Source organism: Colias croceus, chromosome 18, assembly GCF_905220415.1.
Source record: "Colias croceus chromosome 18, ilColCroc2.1".
NCBI classification, from domain to species: Eukaryota; Metazoa; Arthropoda; class Insecta; order Lepidoptera; family Pieridae; genus Colias; species Colias croceus.
This window is the reverse complement of record NC_059554.1, coordinates 6,512,544-6,537,240: the sequence shown is the minus strand read 5'-3', so window position 1 is coordinate 6,537,240 and position 24,697 is coordinate 6,512,544. Positions and strand designations below refer to the sequence as shown.

The window sequence follows — 24,697 nt, the reverse complement described above, 5'->3', positions numbered from 1 at the left end:
AATTTTTTTACGTTCTATTCGAGGTATAAAGAAGTAATATGTATTTTTAAGTATGTATTTTTTATTATGATTTTTATATTGATAAAAATAAATTATGTTCATTGTTTTTTTTTTGTTTAGAAATACCTTATATACCACATACCACACAAAAATCACACGATCCGGGTCATCTTTAAGTTTTATAAAATATACTTTTTATAGTAGTAGCTATTGTTTATATGAGCTCACAACATGAAACAACAACCAGTTTTTACAACGCATACCATTAAAATAATGTCGATACTGACATAGATGGGTTTATCAATCACATGCCTAATGCTGGGACTACATTAGCGCGCTACTGCGAATATTCGTACACAGATAATAAATAACATGCTAGATTCGTATAAACGCAATGTGTGTGGCCGGGTAGAACGTTGCAACACGTATCCAGGAGAATACATGGATGGTCTTGAAGTGATAATTTCTTTATGGGAGGGTAACCGCTTCGTTAAGTACCGCGTTACACGCCAGTCCGTCTGGCTTCCATTCATACGTTTAAATTAGTTTTGTTATCACTTCTGTCGAGTGTATTTTGATGTACACACACTATTTTAAAACTTATTAAAAGAGAAACACCAGCTTTCGAATAAAAAAATAATTATCAAAACTGGTACACCAGAACATCGCGTATGTCCATATATGAAATTTTTGGCGCGCCATTATAATACGAATCTTCGCGCGCTAATGTATCTTCAGCTTTATAGATACCTGATGATGACATGACAGCTAGATGACTAGTACCTTAATAAATAGTTATTTTTAAAGAACTTGAATAATATAGGCGCTATTTTTAAAACAGAGCTAGATATTGTGAGCCTATTTTGTACGCCTGTGGGATTTGGGAATATCTTTCCTCATTTAGGTTTTTACGGCTTTTTGGTGTAACATTTTGATATAACAATATTTTTTTTTCTTGAAATAGATTGTATATGAAATTGTACTTGAAATATACAATAGGTGCTCTATTTTTTCCTATTTATAGTCCTTTCTACCTAAGATGATTTCTGTGACACATCGATTTTTGACACGTGTAGAGATGTCTTTACTGAAATCATATCAATTGTTTCCGATAATTGATAATATTTTATATGGAAATGAAATCGATTTGAATAAAGTACCAAAATTAGTTTTTTCGGCATTTCGCCAACAATTAACTAAGGAAACTTAGCAAACAACAGCAAAAAAAAGTCAACAATAGCAATTAGTAACAATAACAGAATACCACGTAAAATTTCAATATAAAAATGCAACTTGCATACAAAGCTGACGCACTCGTACAGACGATTGACTCGATTGACAAACGATCACAAGATGGGCGCCGATTATATGTTTTCCAACTCTATGATTTTTCAACGATCCATTTCATGTACACGAATTGCGTAGGTATTATATTTTTGTGTTATTTTATTTTATTTTTCATTATATTAAACTAAACAATACTGTTTTTGATTTATAAGCTTAAGATGTTTCATTTTTATATTTTTGGTAATAATGCCGCCATAAAATAAAAATAATATACACTAAAATTATTTTGGCGTTTTAAACATAAAATACGTAATTCGGAACACGACGAAGTGTCACAGGAATCATCCTACGTGAAAAGGACTATAGTGAACAAGTACAATCAACATATCACCTTCGACATATTGATCTTTAATAATTGTTACAAAAGATTAAAATACTGTTACTTGAATTTTGGAAATTCAATAACAAGGTTCTAACAACAGTATCAATTAAGTGGGAAGTAATTTATCCACTCGCCTTTGTATTAAACAACACGGAAGCAATTAAGTGTTATATCGAAGTAATTCTTTAGTTACGAAAGAACTATAAGGAGATGTTAATACTTATATTAAAATTTCCATATATTAACGTCTCTATATGGTATAGTACCTATAAAATCGTAAGTTAATTTTTAGAGTATATTGGATAAATTCTTATATTATTATACCTATTAATTTGTAAGTAATATTTATGGTAGTATGTTATACTTTTACGTGCCAAAAGAGGGAAGCAAAATAACATTTTAATTTTGAATAGATAACAATGAAAATATGAGCCAGCAAAACTTCATTCAATTTTCTATTTTAAACCACTCTAAGTGTTCAATTCCCTAATAGCAACTGATACTAAGCGGAAAAAGCAAACTTTACACTAAAACAATAAACGTTTTACAGTTCAGAACTTCCAAATGGAGATTAGGGTCCTCGAAGGGCCCATCAAACTAAATTACATAATTGATTCCCTTTCCTGGACTAAAGCCATTGTTTCGGCACTCGATATACTACTATTTGATTAGGAATATAGCCTGAATAAATAACCACGTGTGGTCCAACATTTGTTTATTATGTTATCGCTTCTATAGGGAACTAGGTTTCCGCCCGCGGCTTCGCCCGCGCAGTCAAAGAAAAACCCGCAGAATTCCCGTTCCCGTGGGATTTCCGGGATTGCGTGATTTTCCCGGGATAAAAAGTAGCCTATGTCCTTTCTCGGGTATCAAAATACTCCATACCAAATTTCATGATAATTGGTTCGGTAGTTTAGGCGTGATTGAGTAACAGACAGACAGACAGAGTTACTTTCGCATTTATAATATTAGTATGGATCTAGACTTCTATACTAATATCTATAACTAATATTATAAAGCTGGAGTTTGTTTGTTTGAACGCGCTAATCTCAGGAACTGCTGGTCCGATTTGAAAAATTATTTCGGTGTTAGATAGCCCATTTATCGATGAAGGCTATAGGCTAAATATCATCACGCTAAGACCTACAGAAGCGGAGCCACTCGGGTGAAACCGCGGGGCGCAGCTAGTAGGGAATATGTTGTAAAATCCCTTCTTATGTTTGTACTTTGGAGCTAGTGTTAAATTATTTGTGTAGAAAGTAGGTGACTTCTGCATCTTATTGTTTCGTTTTGTTAAATATTTTTACGGTGTATTTTATTACCTAGATTAAACTGGTCTTTGTTGTTCAGTTAAGATTCGAAAAAAAACGAGTTAAATTATAACCAAAATATCGTTTTGTCGTTATTTATAAAAAACCAAATTATTATAATAAACACACACAATTAATGGAGTCCAAATGCCTTAAATACCATCAATATAATCTTAAAAGCTATAGTTTATCGCAAGGTAGACTCTAAATAATATCTTGGCAGCATACGAGAATAAACAATGTTCAATACCAGAAGAGAGGACATTTGGGACATATTAAGGAACTTTTCTTACCAACTTATCATACATGCATGTAAGTTGCACAAATGTAGCAGCTATTTTTAAGATTCTAGTAAATAATGTTATTTATAATCTTTGTGGATAAAGACTCTTCCACCTGGCTTGATAGTCTTTATCCATACTAATATTATAAAGCTGAATAGTTTGTTTGTTTGTTTAAATGCACTTATCTCAGGAACTTCTGGTCCGATTTGAAAAACTCTTTCAGTATTAGATATCCCATTAATTGAGGAAGGCTATAGGCCCACGTAGGTATATACCACGAGCGATGCCGGGGCGGACCGCTAGTGTATTTATATTAAGACTGCTCCGGAATTGCGCAAAAATGATATTAATACAAGATGTTACTCATCAATATCAATAGTATATAATATCAAGATATAACTTATCAATGTAATAGATATTAGGATATAACATCAGTATAACAGATGGTTTGTTGAGTCGACTGGACAAGGCATCCATTTTCGCTAGAGGAATATCACCTTACACGGTACACCCACACCTCTATTCATTATGTGATATCTTGTACGAAAACGCCCAGCATTTATAGGATAAAATAGAAATATTATATAAAAATTCGAAAGTGAGGGTCTATGTTTGTTACTCTTTCATAGGAAAACCACTTAACGGATATTAGTGATACCTACTTGGCAGTTGTGTACCTACCGTAGGTAATGGAATTACGCGTGAGCTATAGACACACTTAGGTAAATTTTTACGCGTGTTCGTCCGCGGGTGAAACCGTGCGGCGCAGGTAGTTTAATATTATATTTAACATTTATTTATATAGGACATTGCTTTGCCCTATTGCCCCTTTTTCGTTTTTCTCTCCATGAACCTTCCTTGTGCCTTTACAAAAACTTTAAAAAAATATCCCAATTGATAAATCCGTTCTCGAGGTTGACGCTTAGCAACACATTTAAGGATTCATTTTTATTATACATACATACGTTATACAGTATATCACAAGAAGATTACTTCCCAGTTTCCCTCTTTTATTCAGGTGTATGTGAGTAATTCACATAACGTCATGTAAATTTCCCTTTTACACGTCGCGTTATCCTCACAAACAGCTCATAATGAATGAAAATTCCTAAATTCATATGCACAAGCATGACAACGATACTTGGCTTTTTTCATACAATGTAAACAGACTTCTAATCATTCTACATCCTTCCTACTATAGTATAAATGCGAAAGTTTGTGAGGATGGATGTAGAGATATTTGTTACTCTTTCACGCAAATACTACTGAACGGATACGATGAAATTTGGTATGTAGGTAGCTGAAGACCCAGAATAAGACATAGGTTATTGTTTTATCCCGGACTTCACAACTATGCGGTTTGTTCTATGAAAACGCGGGCGAAGACGAGGACAGAAACTTAGTTTTATATACTTTTATTTTTCGGTTAATGAACCGCAACCGAAAAAATAATATAAAAGTTAAGTATATAAAACAGACTGCAAATTATTATATTCAGGTGGCTTTTATTTGGTCTTCGATTCTAAAAAACCTGCTATGTTTCTTATTGAAGATAAAAAGGCCAAAAAGTCATTCCCGTCCTTTTACACAGGTATTATACCTAGATTTGATTTAAAAATAATATTTATGAACTTGGAATGGTATATAGTATAGTATGGGATCACCGGAAAATAAATTGTAAACGACCGCTTTTATTAAGAATGTAATAAAGTTATTTAATTTACTGGATATCATCTTCATAAAAGTCTGAAATATATTCAATTCATAATTTCCTTATATAGTTAATCGAAATGTATCACATGTTTTCGTAAATTTCATCCAATAAAAAACATAAAAAATAGAGCAACGAAATGTCGTATAAAAAGAAATTCGAATAAAAAACTAGTTATTACGCCGCTAGTTCCAGGATAGCAAGGCCGTATTTTTTCATAAGGCGAGAAAGGGTTTTAGCTTAAATAACACAGTATATTATTCACTCTCAAAATCTCTCAGGACGCACTTGCGATCCGAGATGAATGAATCTAGGTTTTAGTACATAATAGACCACCTACAGACGTATATCTAACCCGAATTCAAATAAAAGAAGTACTCATTTTGACCCATTTTTACCGACGTGAAAAAGTCTGAATTTTTAAGGTTATGTCCGTTTGAAAGATTATAGCTCGGAAATCGTTTCACTGATTTTCATTTCAGTGTAATTGATGACTTTTAATTGTGTGCGTTACCCAGGCAAAATGTTTTGCTTTAGAGAGATGAGACTTAAACAAATAATTAGTGTATCATGAGGAGCAATTTGTTTACTAATAGCAAAATTTGTTTGAATTGTAGTTTTTAAGTTATTTAAGAAAAACAAATTTTGCTGGAGTAACGTTTGAAACGTTACCCAGGCAAAATCGTCTTTCAAAAATTAGTTTCAGCACGGAACCAAATACATGAATAGATAGCTTTTGTTGCGTAGTAAATGTTTATAAATAGCAAAATTTGTGTGTGGTATAGTTCTTTAGTTATTTAAGATTTTGCTGCGGTAACGTTTTGGGATTTCCCAGATCTCGAAAACGGCTCAACGCAGAAGTTTGAAAAAAATACCAATAAAAGACCTCAATTTGTTTAAATTTGTTTAATCATTAGTTTTTGATTTGGTTGACGTAAACCAATGTAATTAAATGGTTTCAAAAATCAGAGGAAGCGGGTTTACATGTAAACCAATACACTTATAACCAAATAAACAGCTGTAAAAAATACCCGTGGTTCGACGCTTGTTTACATCAGAAATATTAGATTTCATACTTTACACATTAAGAAGATAAAAACAAATTTGATTTATTTTAGACTGGTCGTACTTTAGCGATCAAATACGCAGTTCCCATAACATTAAGAAACATGGCATACTTTAAACAAATTAAAATGATTCCTGAAAATTCCTTCCTGTTAATTGCAGCTTTGAATTACGGCTCTAATGAAAGTTATCTCAAAAACAAGATTATGTCAGCAATTCTCTAATGAGCCGACCAAATTGAAAAGGTCACATAAAAGCGACCGCACCATACATAAGCGCAACCATCTGAAATGAACAGGATAATATAGATGTTTTGTTAGTACAGTTGAATACAAAAGTTTTCTGGTCAGGTTAGTTAAAATAATAAAATGGTTAAGATTCATTATTTTTATTTTAAAAATCAGTCTCATACAAATTATATGTATTGCTTTGCCTTAGCATCAACATTTTTGAGTTTTGTTACGTGTTACTTAGAGTGAATATTTTAACATTACATGTGACTGCCACAGGTGGATAACCCGTGAACCAATCATTGTCAAAGCGTCGTAACCTTCTTTTAACTTAATGTTGAAATATCCACTCTAAGTAACACGACATAAAGCTCATATTTCAATACCACAGTGTGACTTGAGTTGGAATTGAGTCGGCGTTGTGTGTGTAATGTGCAAAGCACATTTAATGTTTTTTTTTACAAAATATGTATTATCGGCTTGCCTATATTTCTTGCCCTTATGAGGGACGGTTTCGAGCATATTCTATAAAAAATGTATATAATCACAAAACTTTTAAATGAGAAAACAACAATATAATAAAAATCTTCCAACAATTATATAAAAAATAAACAACTTTTACACTTATGTACCTATTTAAAAATATAGGAAACAGTACAGTTTTTATCATTAATAACTACTAATATCACTCATAATCACAGATTCGTACCTAATTCAATAAAATTTGTGTGGTCATTGGGACCGTATAAAATTATGTGTTTTATGCTTCCAGTCTCTAACGTTTTAATTACCTACACATTGCACACAGCGATGCGCGCTGCTCTGACTAGCATCAAGAACGTTAAAACGTTTTTAGCGTGGCTTTGCGTTGTGGTATCAAAATAAAACATTTGGTTTAACAGAAATAACAAATTAAGTACTAAAAATATAGCTACATGTATATATGTTTGTATTGTTTTAAATCACACTATAAAGTATACACTATGATATTTCACTTTTATTAACTAGTAAAAATTGTGTAATATGGTACTGCACTTAAAAAATATTAAAAAATCGGCTTCACGAATAACGTTTTTCTGCTTAACTGTACAAAACATCGGTTACCAAGCTGCTAATTTGCGAAGATTACCCGTACGTACGGTGCAGTCGCTTTTACGTGACCTTTTCAATTTGGTCGGCTTATTAGAGAATTGCTGACATATTCTTGTTTTTGAGATAACTTTCATTAGAGCCGTAATTCAAGGCTGAAATTAACAGGAAAGAATTTTCATGAATCATTTTAATTTGTTTAAAGTATGCCATGTTTCTTAATGTTATGGGAACTGCGTATTCGATCGCTAAAGTACGACCAGTCTAAAATAAATCAAATTTGTTTTTATCTTCTTAACGTGTAAAGTATGAAATCTAAAATGTCTGCTGTAAACAAGCGTCGAACCACGGGTATTTTTTACAGCTGTTTATTTGGTTATAAGTGTATTGGTTTACATGTAAACCCGCTTCTTCTGATTTTTGAAACCATTTAATTACATTGGTTTACGTCAACCAAATCAAAAACTAATGATTAAACAAATTTAAACAAATTAAGGTCTTTTATTGGTATTTTTTTCAAACTTCTGCGTTGAGCCGTTTTCGAGATCTGGGAAATCCCAAAACGTTACCGCAGCAAAATCTTAAATAACTAAAGAACTATACCACACACAAATTTTGCTATTTATAAACATTTACTACGCAACAAAAGCTATCTATTCATGTATTTGGTTCCGTGCTGAAACTAATTTTTGAAAGACGATTTTGCCTGGGTAACGTTTCAAACGTTACTCCAGCAAAATTTGTTTTTCTTAAATAACTTAAAAACTACAATTCAAACAAATTTTGCTATTAGTAAACAAATTGCTCCTCATGATACACTAATTATTTGTTTAAGTCTCATCTCTCTAAAGCAAAACATTTTGCCTGGGTAACGCACACCTTTTAATTGATTCAGGTTTGATGGAAATCAATTCACTGAGATTATAGGATAATCCTAGGCTTAATTTTTTTTCAATGGTTTATTATTTTATATTTTAAATATCCAATTATTGTGGTTGATGATGTAGGATAGATAGATGAGTTACACTTATTGCATTCTTATCTAATATTCGCTCTACTCGGTGCGGCCCGCGGATTCACCCGCATGGGTCCGCTCCTGTTGGTCTTAGCGTGATGATAATAGCCCATAGACTTCAGTAAATGGGCTATCTAACACCGAAATAATTTTCAAATCGTACGAGTAGTTTCTGAGATTAACGCGTTGAAACAAACAAACTCTTCAGGTTTTAATATTATCGGTGGTAAATGTTAAAAATATAATATTATGAAGATTCAAAAGTGCTTTTATAAGAAGTCTAATTAAATAAATAAATGTTTGAGTTTGAGTTTAGTCTACAGATACTAGTACATAATTTCATATTAAATTTGCATTTATCTCGCTTAAATGCCTAGCAAAGAAAGCATTTTAACCGATTAAATGTTATCGGCCAAATTAGCACGAATGTTAAAATTCAACAAATGGAATTGGTGGTATATTTTATTTACCAACGCTTTACGCAATGCGGTTAGCAAAAGCCACATAAAGATACATATATGCAAACACACATTGATAATATTTGATCCTAATCCAGGGGAAATAAATATTTAATTGCAATTCGACATTGATACGAAGATAAGGGTAAATTGTACTCTAACATGTACAGAAGTCGGAGTTTCTTTGAGTATCTCTATTCTCTATATTTAATATTTATGTTATTGTGTTGCTTATGTTGTTGTATAGTTATTGCTAGTTTTCCGACGTGGCTTCATACATAAATACCTCACTATCGCTTACTTACAAACATGGCTATAAGATAGGTTTAGCCATTTTAGACAATATTCTTCACAACACCTAAGATAGGTTTAGCCATTTCAGATATTTACATACATTCTTCACAACACAAGTTAGTGTATGTAATGTAAATTAAAGAAAACAATTCAGAAAGCATACTTGTAAATTAAATTCAAAGATAGTCTAAAATTATAATAGGAATTTATTGTGGATATATGTGTTCAGTGGAATACTTCACTGGAAAAACGAATATTTACTATCGTATATTTAACATTGTATGTTATGTAGTTTATGAGAATAAAGACCCTAGTTCCAGCAATCAAGTTCGTAAAAAAATAACGATCAACTCAATATGTGGTGTTCGTAATAGCCAATCCTTCGAAGCCTATAATCAAAGACCCTTTCATGTTTGCTCCTTCAATAATCATATTATTTGATATAAATACGGCCCCCACTACTGGAAATCAAGGAAAAACATCGACAATCTCTAAATCAATTATTTTATTATAATAAACATTACTCTGCAGAAAAAATCGAAGCATGAAATATTTTATCACATATTTTTACATATTGCACTAGATTGTCTCGGCTTCGCAAGGATTTACTTAATAGATTACTTGGTAGTGATGTAGCTTTCTAGTGATAAAATAATTTTTAAAATCGTTCCAGTTGTTTTTGTAAGAAAAAAATGCAAACATACAAAAACACAATGTTTCCTCTTTGTAATATGAGATATCTCGATTATAATATGAGTAGAAGGAAGATAGAGTTAACACGGAGAAAATTGTCACTCCTTACCACAAGAAAACATCACACATCAATTCAAATTACGTAACATTTCTACGCAATGCTGATAATTACGTCGGCTAATGCAGTTGTCGATTCCCATTGATAATTCATCCACTAATAGAAATTGGCTGAGCTAATAAATAACATTTATCCAAGACTTCGACAGTCTAACAACAACAGATAGTTTCAATGTGCCGAATTGGTTTATCTTAATTGAATATTACGAACTTGTTGAATTGAATAAATTCGTTAACAATTGATTAAGTAATGGTTGGTTTTGTTTGTGATATTGATGAGTTCGTTTTACGTTTGAGAGGACAAAAGAATCGTATTGCGGTTAAAATCAAATGCAGAAATTGATGGTTTATGATATTTTAGGGTAGAGCAATCAATACACGTAATGCGTGCTTCATTTTCCTGAAATGCAGAATATTCATAAATAAATTAATTTTCATACAGTTATCGAGTTCCTGCATTTGTGTATCATTTTGTTAAAATAATGAATATGTCAATCTTTATGACTGAAGAGAATTATTGTCAATACTCTATACTCTATACGATACTAAGATGTTCAATTTACGGGCCTCTATTATTGTTTTCTTAAACCGGCTACTCCTGGAACCTGCAGCTGGGGCAATATTGGAATTGCACCCTTAATTGTTATGTGTATAGGCAAGCAGGGGCAATGTAGTGAAAAACTGAAATTGATCCGACCGCCTACCAACCGAGATTGTACTGATATTGCCCCTGGGGCAGGTACGTGATTAGCTGTCTTTACCGAATTTATTTCTGAACCCTTTTGAGGATACATATTTAGAAATTAGTGAAAAATATAATTTCTAGTATTAAGTCACTTTCAATAATTATCCTTAAAACTGCTGCAGAGTTGGTTGATATTTTTCTTAACATTTCAGTAGTTTCTAGTATGAACACAAAACCGCCGTTTCAGATAGGTACTTAATGAAATTTATTAAATTTAATATAATGGATTTATTTTTGCACGAATAATGTATACGATAGCGGCTCGGTACATCGTACAATCCGATGCGCAGAAAACAATTTTAGGTATTAGTGGGATGTTATGGGACCCGAACTCGCACCTGAACCTAACTTCCGAACCGCCAATCGAACTATACTTTAAGGGAGGAACTGTATAATATGTATTGCGTTTACGTGGTTATACACGGCTAATCATTAGAGTGGGTCGATACCACACCACAGCCAGTCAGCGTGACTATTAATTAATTGTGGCCAGTTGGTTCGTCGATTAGACGTCCGAGAGTTGAGTGGGTAATATATACTGGTATAATATATCATTATAAGTATAGTGTAAAACTACATTATAAATACTTATAAAGAATTATGCAAAATAATATAATCATAATTTTAATCCATCAAATAAACAGCTTTTCATTGACGTTTTTTAAAAATGTCTTACATGTCCTTTATTTTTATGGTTGCCTGGAAGACAATGCTTTTAAACAATAAGGCCGCCTATTATACACTTTTCAATTCTATGTATTATTATTTTTTTAATTTCTCTTATATGTACAATGAAGTGTCATAAATAAATAAACAGTTTGGGGTAAACGACGAACGTTTATATCTCATTAATTAAATATTAAAAGCAAACATTAAAAAAGGGATGATCCTTCTTGCTTTGATAAGTTGAATATAAAAAAAACTAGTAGAACTAAATATGAACAAGGTGTTTATTCTAATGGATGCAGTAAGATATTAAGTTAAGAGTACAAATAAATATCTATGTTTAAAGACGTGGACATTAAATAACTAATACCCAAGGAATTCACAGCAACGCCTTGAAAATATGATTAGCAACAGCGTATTTAATTAAGCAATATTCTGAGGCTATTCATAAGAAATATTTCTTTTTATATCGCCATACAAAATGGTTAGTATATTTAGTGAAAAAGGCTTATCTTGATCTGATATGCTTATTTTACGCGACGTAGTTAGCTGTGATTAATGTATCAAGTTAGTTAAAACTTTGAAGCCAACTGTAATTTAATTAGTTATATCACGGGTGTATTAATATAAGAAAATAATGTTTATTTTATATAAAACTAGCTTACCGCCCGCGGCTTCGCCCGCTTTGTCTAAAACCTAATAAACTATATACTAAAAACTTCCTCTTGAATCACTCTATCTATTAAAAAAAACCGTATCAAAATCCGTTGCGTAGTTTTAAAGATTTAAGCATATAAAGGGACATAGAGACAGAAAAAGCGACTTTGTTTTATACTATGTAGTGATTAATATCACATTGTATTTTTTTTTATTTAGTGGTCCAGATGTAATTAATAATAGGACATACCTACTACTATGTGCATATTCTAAGGGGTTGTTTCTATCAGCTACCGGTTCCTTTGCCCGCTTAGTCATAAAAAAAATTGAATTTAAATATTCAATTGCATAAACTATAGGTCAATCTTCGCTACAATAATACGAGAGACGCTTCGAAACCTATCTCAAAATTCGATTCTTTAAAATTTCAAATCTTATAAATAATACTAATTTATAAGAAGTTGTATGTTGTTCTAATACTGAACTACACTAAATACAAGTTTTCGTTTACGAAAAGATCACGAATGAATGCTCTTGCTCTAGCTCTAGCTCTGTTCGTTTGATGTAAATGCACCGTTACATGTATCATTTAAATCATCATTACAAGCACTACTTTTTATTTTTTAACAATAAATTATTAATTGAAGATAATTGAATTAACTCATTAAAAAATTATCAGTTTACTAGCAAACCGGGCGAACTCCGTTTCGCCACCAGAGACACCTTTGCTTTGCTATAAATCTCACGGAGCCCGAGACCTTTCCAACGAATGCAAAACCGTGGAAATTGGTTCGTGCATTCTGGAGAACTTTATAGCGTCAGGAAGGAAAACCCGACTTATTTTTATATACTTAGTAAAAAAAAAAAGATAATATTGTTTTGTGGTTTGGCACGAGAATGTGATTGTCAAACGTCAGTGTCATTATCAAAGCTTTCATAGTTCATACAAGTTTTGTAATGTATGAAAATATCTATCTTATCAGTAACTCTACCAGCAAGTCGCAATACTGGCCAAATGCGTGAAAACACGTCATGCTTAGAAACAAAAAATGTTGTGTGGTTTTATGAAACCACGATAAAAGTGAAACTTTTTTTCACACTATAGACATTTAACTAAAAATTATCGTATTTGTACGATAATTATCGTACGTATCGTGCGTCACGCGACATGCGCTACACAGACCAAAAAGTTTGAGACGATGAAATAAAAGTTTCACTTTAAAAAATATAGATTAAGAGTTACTCATAATATTATGGTTGTTAATTAATTAAAAGACAAGATTTCATTAATTCAAATCTAATCTTTTTAGGTGAAGAATATATTATATATATATTAATTATTTCCTTAAATCAGGATACCTATGGGACTTTATGCTAATCCAATTTTTTCATGTTGCCGATTAAAATGTTTGAAGAAACTTGGATCATTTTATATTTATTAGTCAAAACATATATGTATAAGTAGGCAAGACATATAAGTACATATTATTATGATTATGATACGAAAGAAATTAAGCAATTATCTAGTAGTACATCTTTAAGAGCTATTTCTTATTCCTTGAATATCGTATTGAAGAATCGTTTCAAAAATGTGTGAGCTCATCTTGATGGGGACTATTTTTATTAATACCTAGAGCATTTCTTTATTGGGTGGATAACTTTTAACAAAGGATTGAAAAATCACCCGTATAATATGATATTAATATCCCCTTAGGTTCTATTAGAAATAGACCAAACAATAATCCAGTTCAGTTCAATTTAGATTACCTACTCGCGGTCGATATCCTGAAACGACGAATATACTTCATGAAGACTTAAGTAGAGCACGATACTGTGTGAACTCTATAATGTAGGTACGTGCTGCCATACAACATAGGGGTCTTCCTTCACTGGTCGATTATCGTTATTGTTTTGTGGGGGCTTTTGAATTTATTCAGTAAATATAATTTGCTTATGACATAATGATCTTTTAATTATCAAATTATGAAAGCTCTTCAATCACAACAAGGCGATAATTATATTTTTATTTTTATGCGTGTTTTCCCTAAACAGATATCGGGTCAAGTCGGCGAGCTCCCGTTGATAAGAACATATATAATAAATGCGGTATTTGTTAAACATTTATAAAGGTCACCGATCAAAACACTCAGTGAGGCGCGGTGTCTACAGTCTAGATCGCGCCACATTTCCCCCAACTCCCGCCGGCGCCGGTCTAGCGCGTCACAAAATTCGGCACAATTAATTTCTTAGCAACAAAGCTTAGCTTCAAGCATATTGTTTGATTACGATTGTTTATAAATGAGTGCAAGGGATCAGTTTTGAGTGCAAGTGTGATAAGCGAATTATATTACGCCTATAATTTGCAAGAGGCTCCGCAGGGGTGGTCTTTATGGTAAGTCTGTGCTATTTTGCGAACTATTCGTGTCTGGCTATGACGCAATCGTTCGGTCTATTTACTTATATTTTGATAATTGCGATCTACATTCGATTGTCTATTCATAATAACAACCTGTTGCATATATGACGACTTTAACAACGAAAAATATTTTTTTTATGATAATAATAATATATTGCATAATGAGACCCGAAAATTACTAGTAGAGTTGTTATTGTTCTTATAAATAGTTATTTCATGTTGACTTCTATAAAAACGAAACACATGTTAATGATATGCACGCGTTTTCCTTATTCTAATAAGAATCATTAATCTTTCAGATGGTCGCCATTAGTAAAGATCTGTATTGTGTTATACAATTTCAAGATAGATTGCCTGGTGTTAATACTGATTTTTTGGTATGCGTACGCTACGGCTGGATCAAAAACAAGCCTGATTCCGATTATGTAGCATACCCAGTAGAAGATAATAATGTCACTGAAGTTCGTGTGATAAAAAATGAGAAAGCTAAAAGGAATTGGAACACCTATAAAGTATTTGTGCTGAGAATTACACGTGAGTTATGTTATGTATTAATACTAGCTCAGGCCCGCGGCTTCGGCCGCGTTTTCAAAGAAACCCCGCAAAGTTTCCGCTCCTGTGGGATTTCCGGAACAAATCCTATCCTATGTGTTAATACAAGTCACATTCTATGTTTGTGCTAAATTTTATGAAAATCGGTTCAGCAGTTTTTGCGTGAAAGAGTAACAAACATCCATGCAGACATACAAACTTTCGCATTTATAATATTGCTTAAAGGATCTTAAAAACAAGTAGCGAAATGCACAATGTATCAACTCACTAATGACTCACACACTCTTTCTCTCTCTCATTCAAACACACACGCTCACATATTCAACCATGCTCACACACGTGAACGTCCTTCTTTCCTTTTTAGGGTTCCGTACCCGAAGGTTAAAATCAGAATCATATGACTGAATTCACTGTCCGAAATTTTCATCTATGGCTGTTGTCGCTAAAAAACAAAAAATCAAGGTCGTTCACTGATTGACCCGGTCATAAATCATAAACATTTAGTGTCACAATAATTTTTCTTTGCAGTTGCTCATTGGCTTATTTCGACGGAACACTTAGTGTTGTGAGTCCGACTCGCACTTAATTTTATTTTTTATTTATATATTTTATAGTCATGATTGTTAAACAAAATGCCCTAGATACATATTCATTCAATATTATGCTTCTTACTGTGTGATAAACAGAAGCTTTAGCTCCAACAAGAGAGTCATTTTCTGTGTTTATAAATAAATGATAGATTCAAATATAAATACGTTTTTCCAAACTTAAATCGATATTGTTTTAGATAGGGAGGCGAGGTAGCTAAATGGCGTAATTCAACGGCGTCGTCGAGACTTATCAAAATCGAAAGAGAAAATAATTTCGAAAAGAAAAGCTTCAAGTCTTCAAAGTGTACGGATTTTCAAAAATGTAAAAAAAAACAGTTACTTGGGCATTCTCGAGCGCGTCAGATATTCATACTACGTATGCCCCAAGTGCCTCTGATAACAATGGTATACTAATCTGATAAATTTTTGAAAATGCAGAAAAAAAAGGTCCTTTTGAAATACTCGAGCGCGTCAGATTTTCGTAGGGGAGGTTTATCACAGTACCCTGAAAGCATATTTTCTTAATCTGACAAAAATGTTGGTGGGTTCTCTTAATCTGACCGAAAAAGGTTTGTGGGTGTTGAGTAGTGCCTTTGCCCCCAAGGTTGCCCAAATAATAAAACCTTTCCTTCAACTGCTTTATTACTCTTCACAATACATAAGTGTTATTTATGCTAGCCGTTATGCACTACTGACTTTAAATTCTAATAAATCTAAAAAGCGTCAGGGAAACAATGTGGGTGCACACATATACAAAAAGCTCGATCAGCGAATTGTACATGTGTGTCCCTACATTATTCCCCCCTTTTTCAAAAAAAAAATAATTATACACTCCAAAAAATACAAAGACAAACACAGAAATTACCATAAAATACAAATGAGATAACAATGCAATACTGAATACACATATGAATTCGTAATATTTCCTAAATTTATATCAATAAAAGATATAGGTAACATCTAAACGGCTTAGCCTAATTAAAATTGATCGGAATACACTTACTATTCACTACACGAATTTATCCATATGTTACAATTAATACAAGTTTAATAAAAATGCTAAATGAGTGACGATATTATTACCTATGTAATCCGATATAACTCACTAAGTAAATAAGTACTAATTATTACAAAAACAGGAAATACTAAATAAGCATCTTCAATGCGTAAAAACAAAACTATCGTATTACTTTATTCTTTCGCAATAGTTACACAAAAATGTAAAATATGCACAATATAATGTTAATCATATTTATGTAAAACATAAAATGAAATGATTAAACAATAATATGAAACGGTAAAAACAAATAAAATTACATATTTCAAAACGTTGTATAGTGAACAATTAATATAAAAATTTGTATAAGACGCAATATTACATGTAAACAAATATAAACTTACATTCTAACAAAAATGTATATAACACACAAGTATAATAAATTGAATTACATACAATACAGATAATACTTCGAATTAAAGACAATAGCTAAATACTGTGTGAAAGTACTATATCGCAAATCGCACGGGTCGTCGGATTACGCGACCGCTCCTAGTTACGCTTATGGGTGGCGCATGCTCAACCGACTTCGATAAAGATGTATTATGTGGAACAATATTGTTCTCAACTGTAACATCATCTTTTAATATAAAGGCTGGCTTTAACCTGTCAATGGAAACGCGTGCGACTCTATCCGGAAATTGTATTTTAAAAACTTTAGAACTACGTTCTAACACTTGATAAGGACCATCATAAGGCGGTTTTAGAGACCTGTGTACTGCGTCATCTCTAACAAAAACGTGACTACAACTTTGTAAATCGGAATAAACGAATATTTTCTTTGCGTTCGTCTTATCTCTCGTCGGACGATACTGAGATATAGTTTCACGGATTTTCTCTACCAAACTATAAGGATCGTTTACATCACAGTCATTTGTAGAACTATCGTAGAACTCGCCAGGCAAACGTAAAGTTTTACCGAAGGCCAATTCTGCGGCACTAACATTACTATCAGTTCGTATTGCTGCTCTCAACCCTAACATAACAGTGGGTAATTCGTCTAACCACGTTTTTTTACTACTAAGCAGTCTCGCCATAAGGGCTGCCTTCAACGATCTATGCCACCTTTCCACCGCGCCATTACTTTGTGGGTGGTAAGGTGTAGTACGAATTTTATTAATGCCCAAAAATGACATTAACTTTAAAAATAGATTCGACTCAAACTGACGTCCTTGATCGCTAGTTATACGGACGGGACAACCATACCTAACTATCCATCCTTCATAAATATGCTTAGCAACGACGTCTGCAGTAATTTCTTTAACGGGAAATGCTTCAGGCCAACGCGTACATCTATCTATAATTGTTAATAAATATCTAAATCCCTGTGGAGATGTCGGCAATGGACCAACTAAATCCACATGGATATGCTCGAATCGCGAAACTTCCGGGAATTTCCCTATATCCGAAACAACGTGACGCGAAATCTTCGACCTTTGACATGATACACACGCTTTGGTCCATTTCCCTATATCTTTATTCATACTAGGCCAAAAAAATTGTTTAGTGACCATCTTACGAGTCGTACGTATACCGGGATGACTTAAATTGTGAACACTATCGAAAGCAATTTTTCTAAAATACTATGTTAAATAAGGTCTAATAATATTATTTGAAACTTCGCAATATACTCCTTTTTTACAAGTCGGTAAATACATTTTCTTAAACTTTACATTATTATCGCTATGCCCACTACGTGTCATATTAATCAAGTACTCGTCTTTCGCTTGCGAGTCAGCAAGTTCGTTGAAGTCGAGTACAGTCGGGCAAACAATTGTTTCTACGCGCGATAAAGTATCGGCTACAATATTATCTTTACCGCTAATATGCTGTATGTCGACCGTAAATTCACTTATAAAAAGTAATTGTCGCGTCCTTCTAGGCGTTTCTTTACTGTCATTACCTATTTTAGAAAATGCATGACATAATGGCTTATGATCTGTATATATTGTTAAAGGACGGCCTTCAAACAATTTCCTAAAATATTTAATAGCTTGAAAAATCGCTAGTAATTCCCTATCATAAGTAGAATACTTTTGCTCGGTAGGCGAAAATTTTTTGGAAAAATATCCTAGGGGTATCCACTTACCTTTTACTCGCTGTTGCAATACCGCACCCATACGGGGTCACGTATGGGGGTCACGTCGGGGTCACCAATGTTGAGTAGTGCCTTTGCCCCCAAGGTTGCCCAAATAATAAAACCTTTCCTTCAACTGCTTTATTACTCTTCACAATACATAAGTGTTATTTATGCTAGCCGTTATGCACTACTGACTTTAAATTCTAATAAATCTAAAAAGCGTCAGGGAAACAATGTGGGTGCACACATATACAAAAAGCTCGATCAGCGAATTGTACATGTGTGTCCCTACAGTGGGTTTCTTTTTTTTAATCATCGTTATTTCATATCAATCTTTCTTAACACCCTCAGTTTTCGAGATATACTCAAAAAACCGGGAGTTTGAGTTTTTATGATGCTTCAAGTAAAAAAAGTTTTAACTTTGGAAAAAATTAAAAAAAGACCTTTTTTTGTAAAATAAAATTACCTTTTTTGTTTATTTAAACTTTTTTTTTGGAAAAAGTAAAGTTTGCGACTTATATGCTGCAACGCGTTTTTCGGATGACGAAATGGCTCCTCCAGACTTCCGGTCATGCGGAAACCGGCAGATTTTGTACTTTTAGTAAGTTTTAGATTATATTCTTCAATATAAAAATAAAAACAATCGCGTTCGAGGATGCCGGATTAACGTTTTTTTTTTACAAGTTCGCAACCCTATAACTCGGCGGCGTCAAGGACTTATGGTCAGATTAGTTAAATTTAGGCTTAAAACACTAAAATCAACCCCCAATATCTTAATCTGACGCGCTCGAGTATTTCAGACTATCGATTTTTTTTTACTAATCTGATCGTCTATCCTAGGCGCGCGTCACTACATATAGAGCTAAATAGTTAACACGGTTGTTCTATTAGGTCTAAGGTATATCTCATATCTTAAACTGCCACGCTCGAGTATTACAGAAAATTCCCCTATTCGCCTCCCTATCTATTTAACAATAGTCACTATTGCAACATATAGATATTACCTACGTTGATTATATACATTGAGTCAATATTATATTTAAAAATAATGTTTATATTAAAACTTTCAGCTACTTACGATGAAGCTCAAAAATTTATCGCTAAAAGACTCTCCCTTTTAAAAGAAAATTGCAAAGTGTTTGAAACAAAGGAACGCAAAGGTAATGAGATGAATATTATATGAAGAAGATTGAAATCTTAATTGATTGTTCTTGACTTGTCTGGCCTTGTAGATTTAGATGTGGTGTATCGGAATCGTTAAAGATAGCAAAAACTTTAAACATATATATAATATATTTTAACGATTTCAATTTGGCATCTCTTTATTTCGAATTATGTAATTTAAAGAACTTCATTTTCTCTATCAGAAACGAAGAAACGTGCATCAAAAGGTGATTCCAAGCCAGTATTTAAGAAACCCAAAATCAATCCTGTTTCTGTAAAACCTGCAAAACCAAAAAAGAAGGTTTCTCTTGATAAGTCTATCACGTCTGATGATGAATGTTTGCAAGACTTGATTTATTCAGGTGAAGAAGATGAAGTTGAATTAGCTGACAAGTTCACCCAAACTGTTTGTATAAGCCAAGCAGATAAAGGAACAGATACACCTGCAGAATTGCAGCAACCCGATACATCTAATAAGACACAAAATCAGCGATCTATTGGAACTTCTACGGATTTCCAGGTCTCACAGCCTCAGATTAATGTAACAAGAACGCATGATGTGAATCTAACCAGACTTAATGCATATGCAATGACCGAAGCTCATTATTCAGAAAACTTACAATTTCCATATGGCACACTGAATCCCACGTTGAATCCTCAAGGACAAAATTATCTTCAACAAGCGCCCTTCTCCAGAGGACCAGAGGCATTCAATATATTCATCAATGGCATTGATGTTAGAGCTAATCCTAATATCAACGTCAACGTAATACCAACCAGGCCTTTTTATGGTATAAATCAGGGACCACGTGTGCAGTATCAAAATTATTGGCCGCAAGATACACGTTTCCAGAATAGTTTTCCTCCACCAATTCCTTCACCAATCTTTTATTCTCAATTTCCCCAATCGTATGGGTACAGTCAGAGAAGTGGAGATCAAATCCAAAGAGATGCACGCAACAGTTCTCATATGGAAACACAAACACTTTCTAACCAAGAACAGATGCAAACAAATGTTGGAAATACTTCGCACGTACAGCAGGAGACTTATTCGAACCAAACTGGACAACAAATTCCAAACAATGATACCAATGAATCTATTTATGTAGATATGGACTCTTCTTCTACATAAGAATTGTTTAATTGAACAAATAAAATACACAAAACAAAGATATAAGTAGGAATTTTAAATGCATAAGAATTTAATTAAGTTTTAAGATTGATTTACGTTTGGTAATTATATTATTAAGGGAGTACAAACAAATAATTCTTGGTGCAATATTGAACATACCTTCGAATTTTTTTGAACAGGGCAAATTCTTAATTTTTTCAGGAACCTATCTACCTCAGAATCACATTTTTTATACAACTTGGTATAAAGTTATTAATTAATATAGTTTTAAATTCAGCACTATTAATCGCTAACATAATATATATTTTCAAAATTCATACGTAAAGTACAGGAAACAGTAAAAATTAAAATAAAAATACAGGAAAGACTTAGAAGAAGAAGAAGAAGAAAGTTAATCGTCTTATAATGCTGATTGTATGCGCAAATGTACCTCTTCCTAAAGATATATTAATATTTTATATAGATTATGAACTTGTTAGAATAATGTTATTATAAAAATCTAAAGTAAAAAATGTATGTATTTCTATTTTTAAGCTTGTCACATTTGCACAAGTTGTCTGGGAGTGATCACTACCATGTGATAAGGCTGCCTTATTTTGTCAATGTTATAAAATTAGCTTTATATTACCACTGAAGTGCCATATAAAAAATGTTGGAAAATTGTCTTACAACATTGTTTATTTTATTTTAGACTTAATTATATTTAAATGTTAAATATACTTCTGATGATGTACACGAAATTATTTTTTTTAAGTGAAAATTCTTTAGGCGTTGAGACTTAAAATGTCAAGGTCACGTCATCGCAATCCCGTCACATCATCGAGTGGCGATGATTTTGGTTTCTTTTTAATTCAGTTCTGACACGTGTGCTCGGCACACACGCTCTTTTTTTGTAGGAAAATCTTTCATATTCTTTCCGAACAAAACCCCACTTTGTTCCGTCGAGCCACTTTAATGACGTGGACATTAATTTACTAAGATTTTATTGGAAATTTATTCCAAATTTTTATAATTGTAAGATTAAAATTTAAAATTTATAAAAAAAGTTACAAAAAAAGAGTAAAAATAAGATACAATATAGGTAGATACGAACAATGATGGTGTCTTAAAATCTATGAATAGAATACTAAGATTTTATTGGAAATTTATTCCAAATTTTTATAATTGTAAGCAAGAATTGTAAGATTAAAATAAAAAAAAATGTTACAAAAAAAGAGTAAAAATAAGATTTTTTTGTATGCATTTAAATAAACGCTTTTGATGTGAACATAATATGTTGTATATTATTTTATCCTAACTTAAATATTAGGTAACTTATACGAACTGATTAGTGATTACATTCATTCCATTTTATTCATTTTTTGTTAGAAAGACTGCGCTTTAAAAATTGTAATTACTGGAGTAATTTTAAGCTCTTTCGTTCTGTAGTGTCCTACAACCTTTTTTACCCTGTTAAAAAAAGCAAATTCATACATAATGTTTTCGAATATCACCATGAGTGACTAGTAAAAAGTACTAATTTAACAATGGATAAAACTTTGGGTTTCTAGGTTAATTTAATAATTTAATAACCTGTCCTGTGTTTTCATAGGTCTCAAATTATCTTTGTAAAAAGTCATTCAAATTGACTCATCGGCTTTGGCGAAGAAGGGACAGACAGACAGATTTACTTTCGCATTTATACAATATGGCAATAGTCTCACGTAAGATAAGGAAAATTTGTTCCAAAATGTCTGTGTACAATTATTTTTTAACCAAATTAAAATGCGCATTCGTTAACATAAATAACATATATATGTATGTATATTTTTGTTGACTGTCAGAATTTACATAATATATATTATTATATGTATTATATAATATTACCTATAAATGTGATGTGATTTTTCTTTCTTTATTATTTATTTATCAAGTGTATGAAATTACAAGCTAAAAAGGTAACTTTTTTACTTTTTAGTAAGTATATAAAACCAGAGTGAAGCAAAACATTAGGTATTGTGTGTATTTTTTAACATGCAATATGTTATCCAAGACTTTGTGTTATATTCTTGAATGTTATTAATTTGATAGTTCGCTGTTACACCTATCTGATATTAGCATTTAGTATTTGCTGCCGCTGAATAGACATGCATATGTCGTGGCCATATCATGACGCGCGGTTTTTTCATGAAATGGTCAAAATAATTTGATCATATCGTAAAATAGTTACAGTAATTATTGGTAGATTTATATATCCTACCATATTATTTTATTTGTTTGTTTTCTAAAAATAACTGACATGTTTGATACGTAACTAATTAAAATAATATTTAATTTTGTTTTAAATAATTGTTTATGTTGATAAAATACAAATACAGGAAAGTCAATAATTTTAATATCATAAGTACTTAGCTACATGGCTCAAACAACAATTCTGGCTCAGCAATTCCGATAAATAATTTGTGATGACGTTTGTGAAAGATATACTAGAAAGAGCATTGAATAAAATTAATTAATATTATCGCAGCAGTGGCTCAGTCATTAATGAATTCGACTTCCATATAATAATTATTATAGATAAAAAATAAAACTAAAAAAACACGCATTAATTCGTATTGTCACCGATCCTTGATAAGTGTCCAAAGTTTGAATTAAATCTGTCCGTTTATAGTGGGTCAAAATCGATTTATTTATCCATACCTTCAGGCTTCAATTACACTGTCTATGCCACTCAATTTATATAAACACAATACTTAAAACTATGGACATAATCGTCTAAACTAGGCCGAGCCTGTATCTTAGACGATAATATCTTCCCACTATGTAATTTATATCACTTAATAATTAGTTTATACTAATTATTCACAATAATACTTAATATGAAAGAGTCGGTTACATACAAACATACAAACACACAGGTGAAGCTAATGAACGCGTGTTAAAATATGACTTGTGGATGGACGTGGCTCAAAGGTTTGCAATCTTTTCGGAATTATTCACTCTTTTACTTTTAATACATACAGGAAACAAAGCGAGGAAACCGATTTGTCTAAGAGCCAAAAAGTTTGTCCACATAACATGACTTCTGCCAATCTACATTCGGCCATTTATTATTGGTAGGTATTCAAACCTCGTGTTTCTCATTCTTTCATTCTTTAATTATTTCATTAATTGCTAAAGTATATACCGAATTTAGAATCTCCTCCTTTTATTTGAAGTCGGTTAAAAATTTGCAGTTAAGCAATTGCAATGTAAACAAAGCAAACATAAATATTATAAGAAACCAAAGTGTCAGACAGCGCTCGTTTTCATATTCCATTCTAGCCTTCTGGTAGTAAAACCGTATGAGGGAGTGTAATTTTAAAATTAATGTTGATATAATATTATACACGTTTAATAATCCTTATATGAAGGTTCCTCAACTCAAAACGAAAAACTAAACTTAACATCTAATCATAAATAATTACAGTTGCAGTCCCAGGCTTCATAGTTCATTACAAAATGAAATTAAATAAATTTAATAATTATTTTAATTCTCTCATTTCCAATGCAACAATCAAATTACTATTCAACTTTATGTGACTCTTACCAAAAGTTGCTATTAAAATAATTGATTTTTATCAAACTATCGTTGCAAACCCACGCTTAACATAGTTAAGTCTAATGAGTCACGTCAAAGTACTTTTTGAATCACCCGTGATTTCCGACGAAGCGGATCATATTA

The 24,697-nt window shown here is 32.2% G+C and overlaps 2 protein-coding genes across 4 annotated transcripts in view; both read left to right on the top strand.

Moving 5' to 3' along the window:
* Nucleotides 1–24,697, top strand: part of LOC123699989 (hemicentin-1-like) — a 91,269-nt gene that overhangs the window by 42,450 nt on the left and 24,122 nt on the right. The gene's annotated exons all lie outside the window — the stretch shown is intronic.
* On the top strand, nucleotides 14,175–22,266 carry LOC123699990. The gene is made up of 4 exons (XM_045647067.1): nucleotides 14,175–14,395; nucleotides 14,719–14,953; nucleotides 19,769–19,858; nucleotides 20,066–22,266. The coding sequence occupies exons 1-4, from the start codon at nucleotides 14,393–14,395 to the stop codon at nucleotides 20,992–20,994; spliced, it is 1,257 nt and encodes a 418-aa protein (XP_045503023.1). The 5' UTR covers nucleotides 14,175–14,392; the 3' UTR covers nucleotides 20,995–22,266.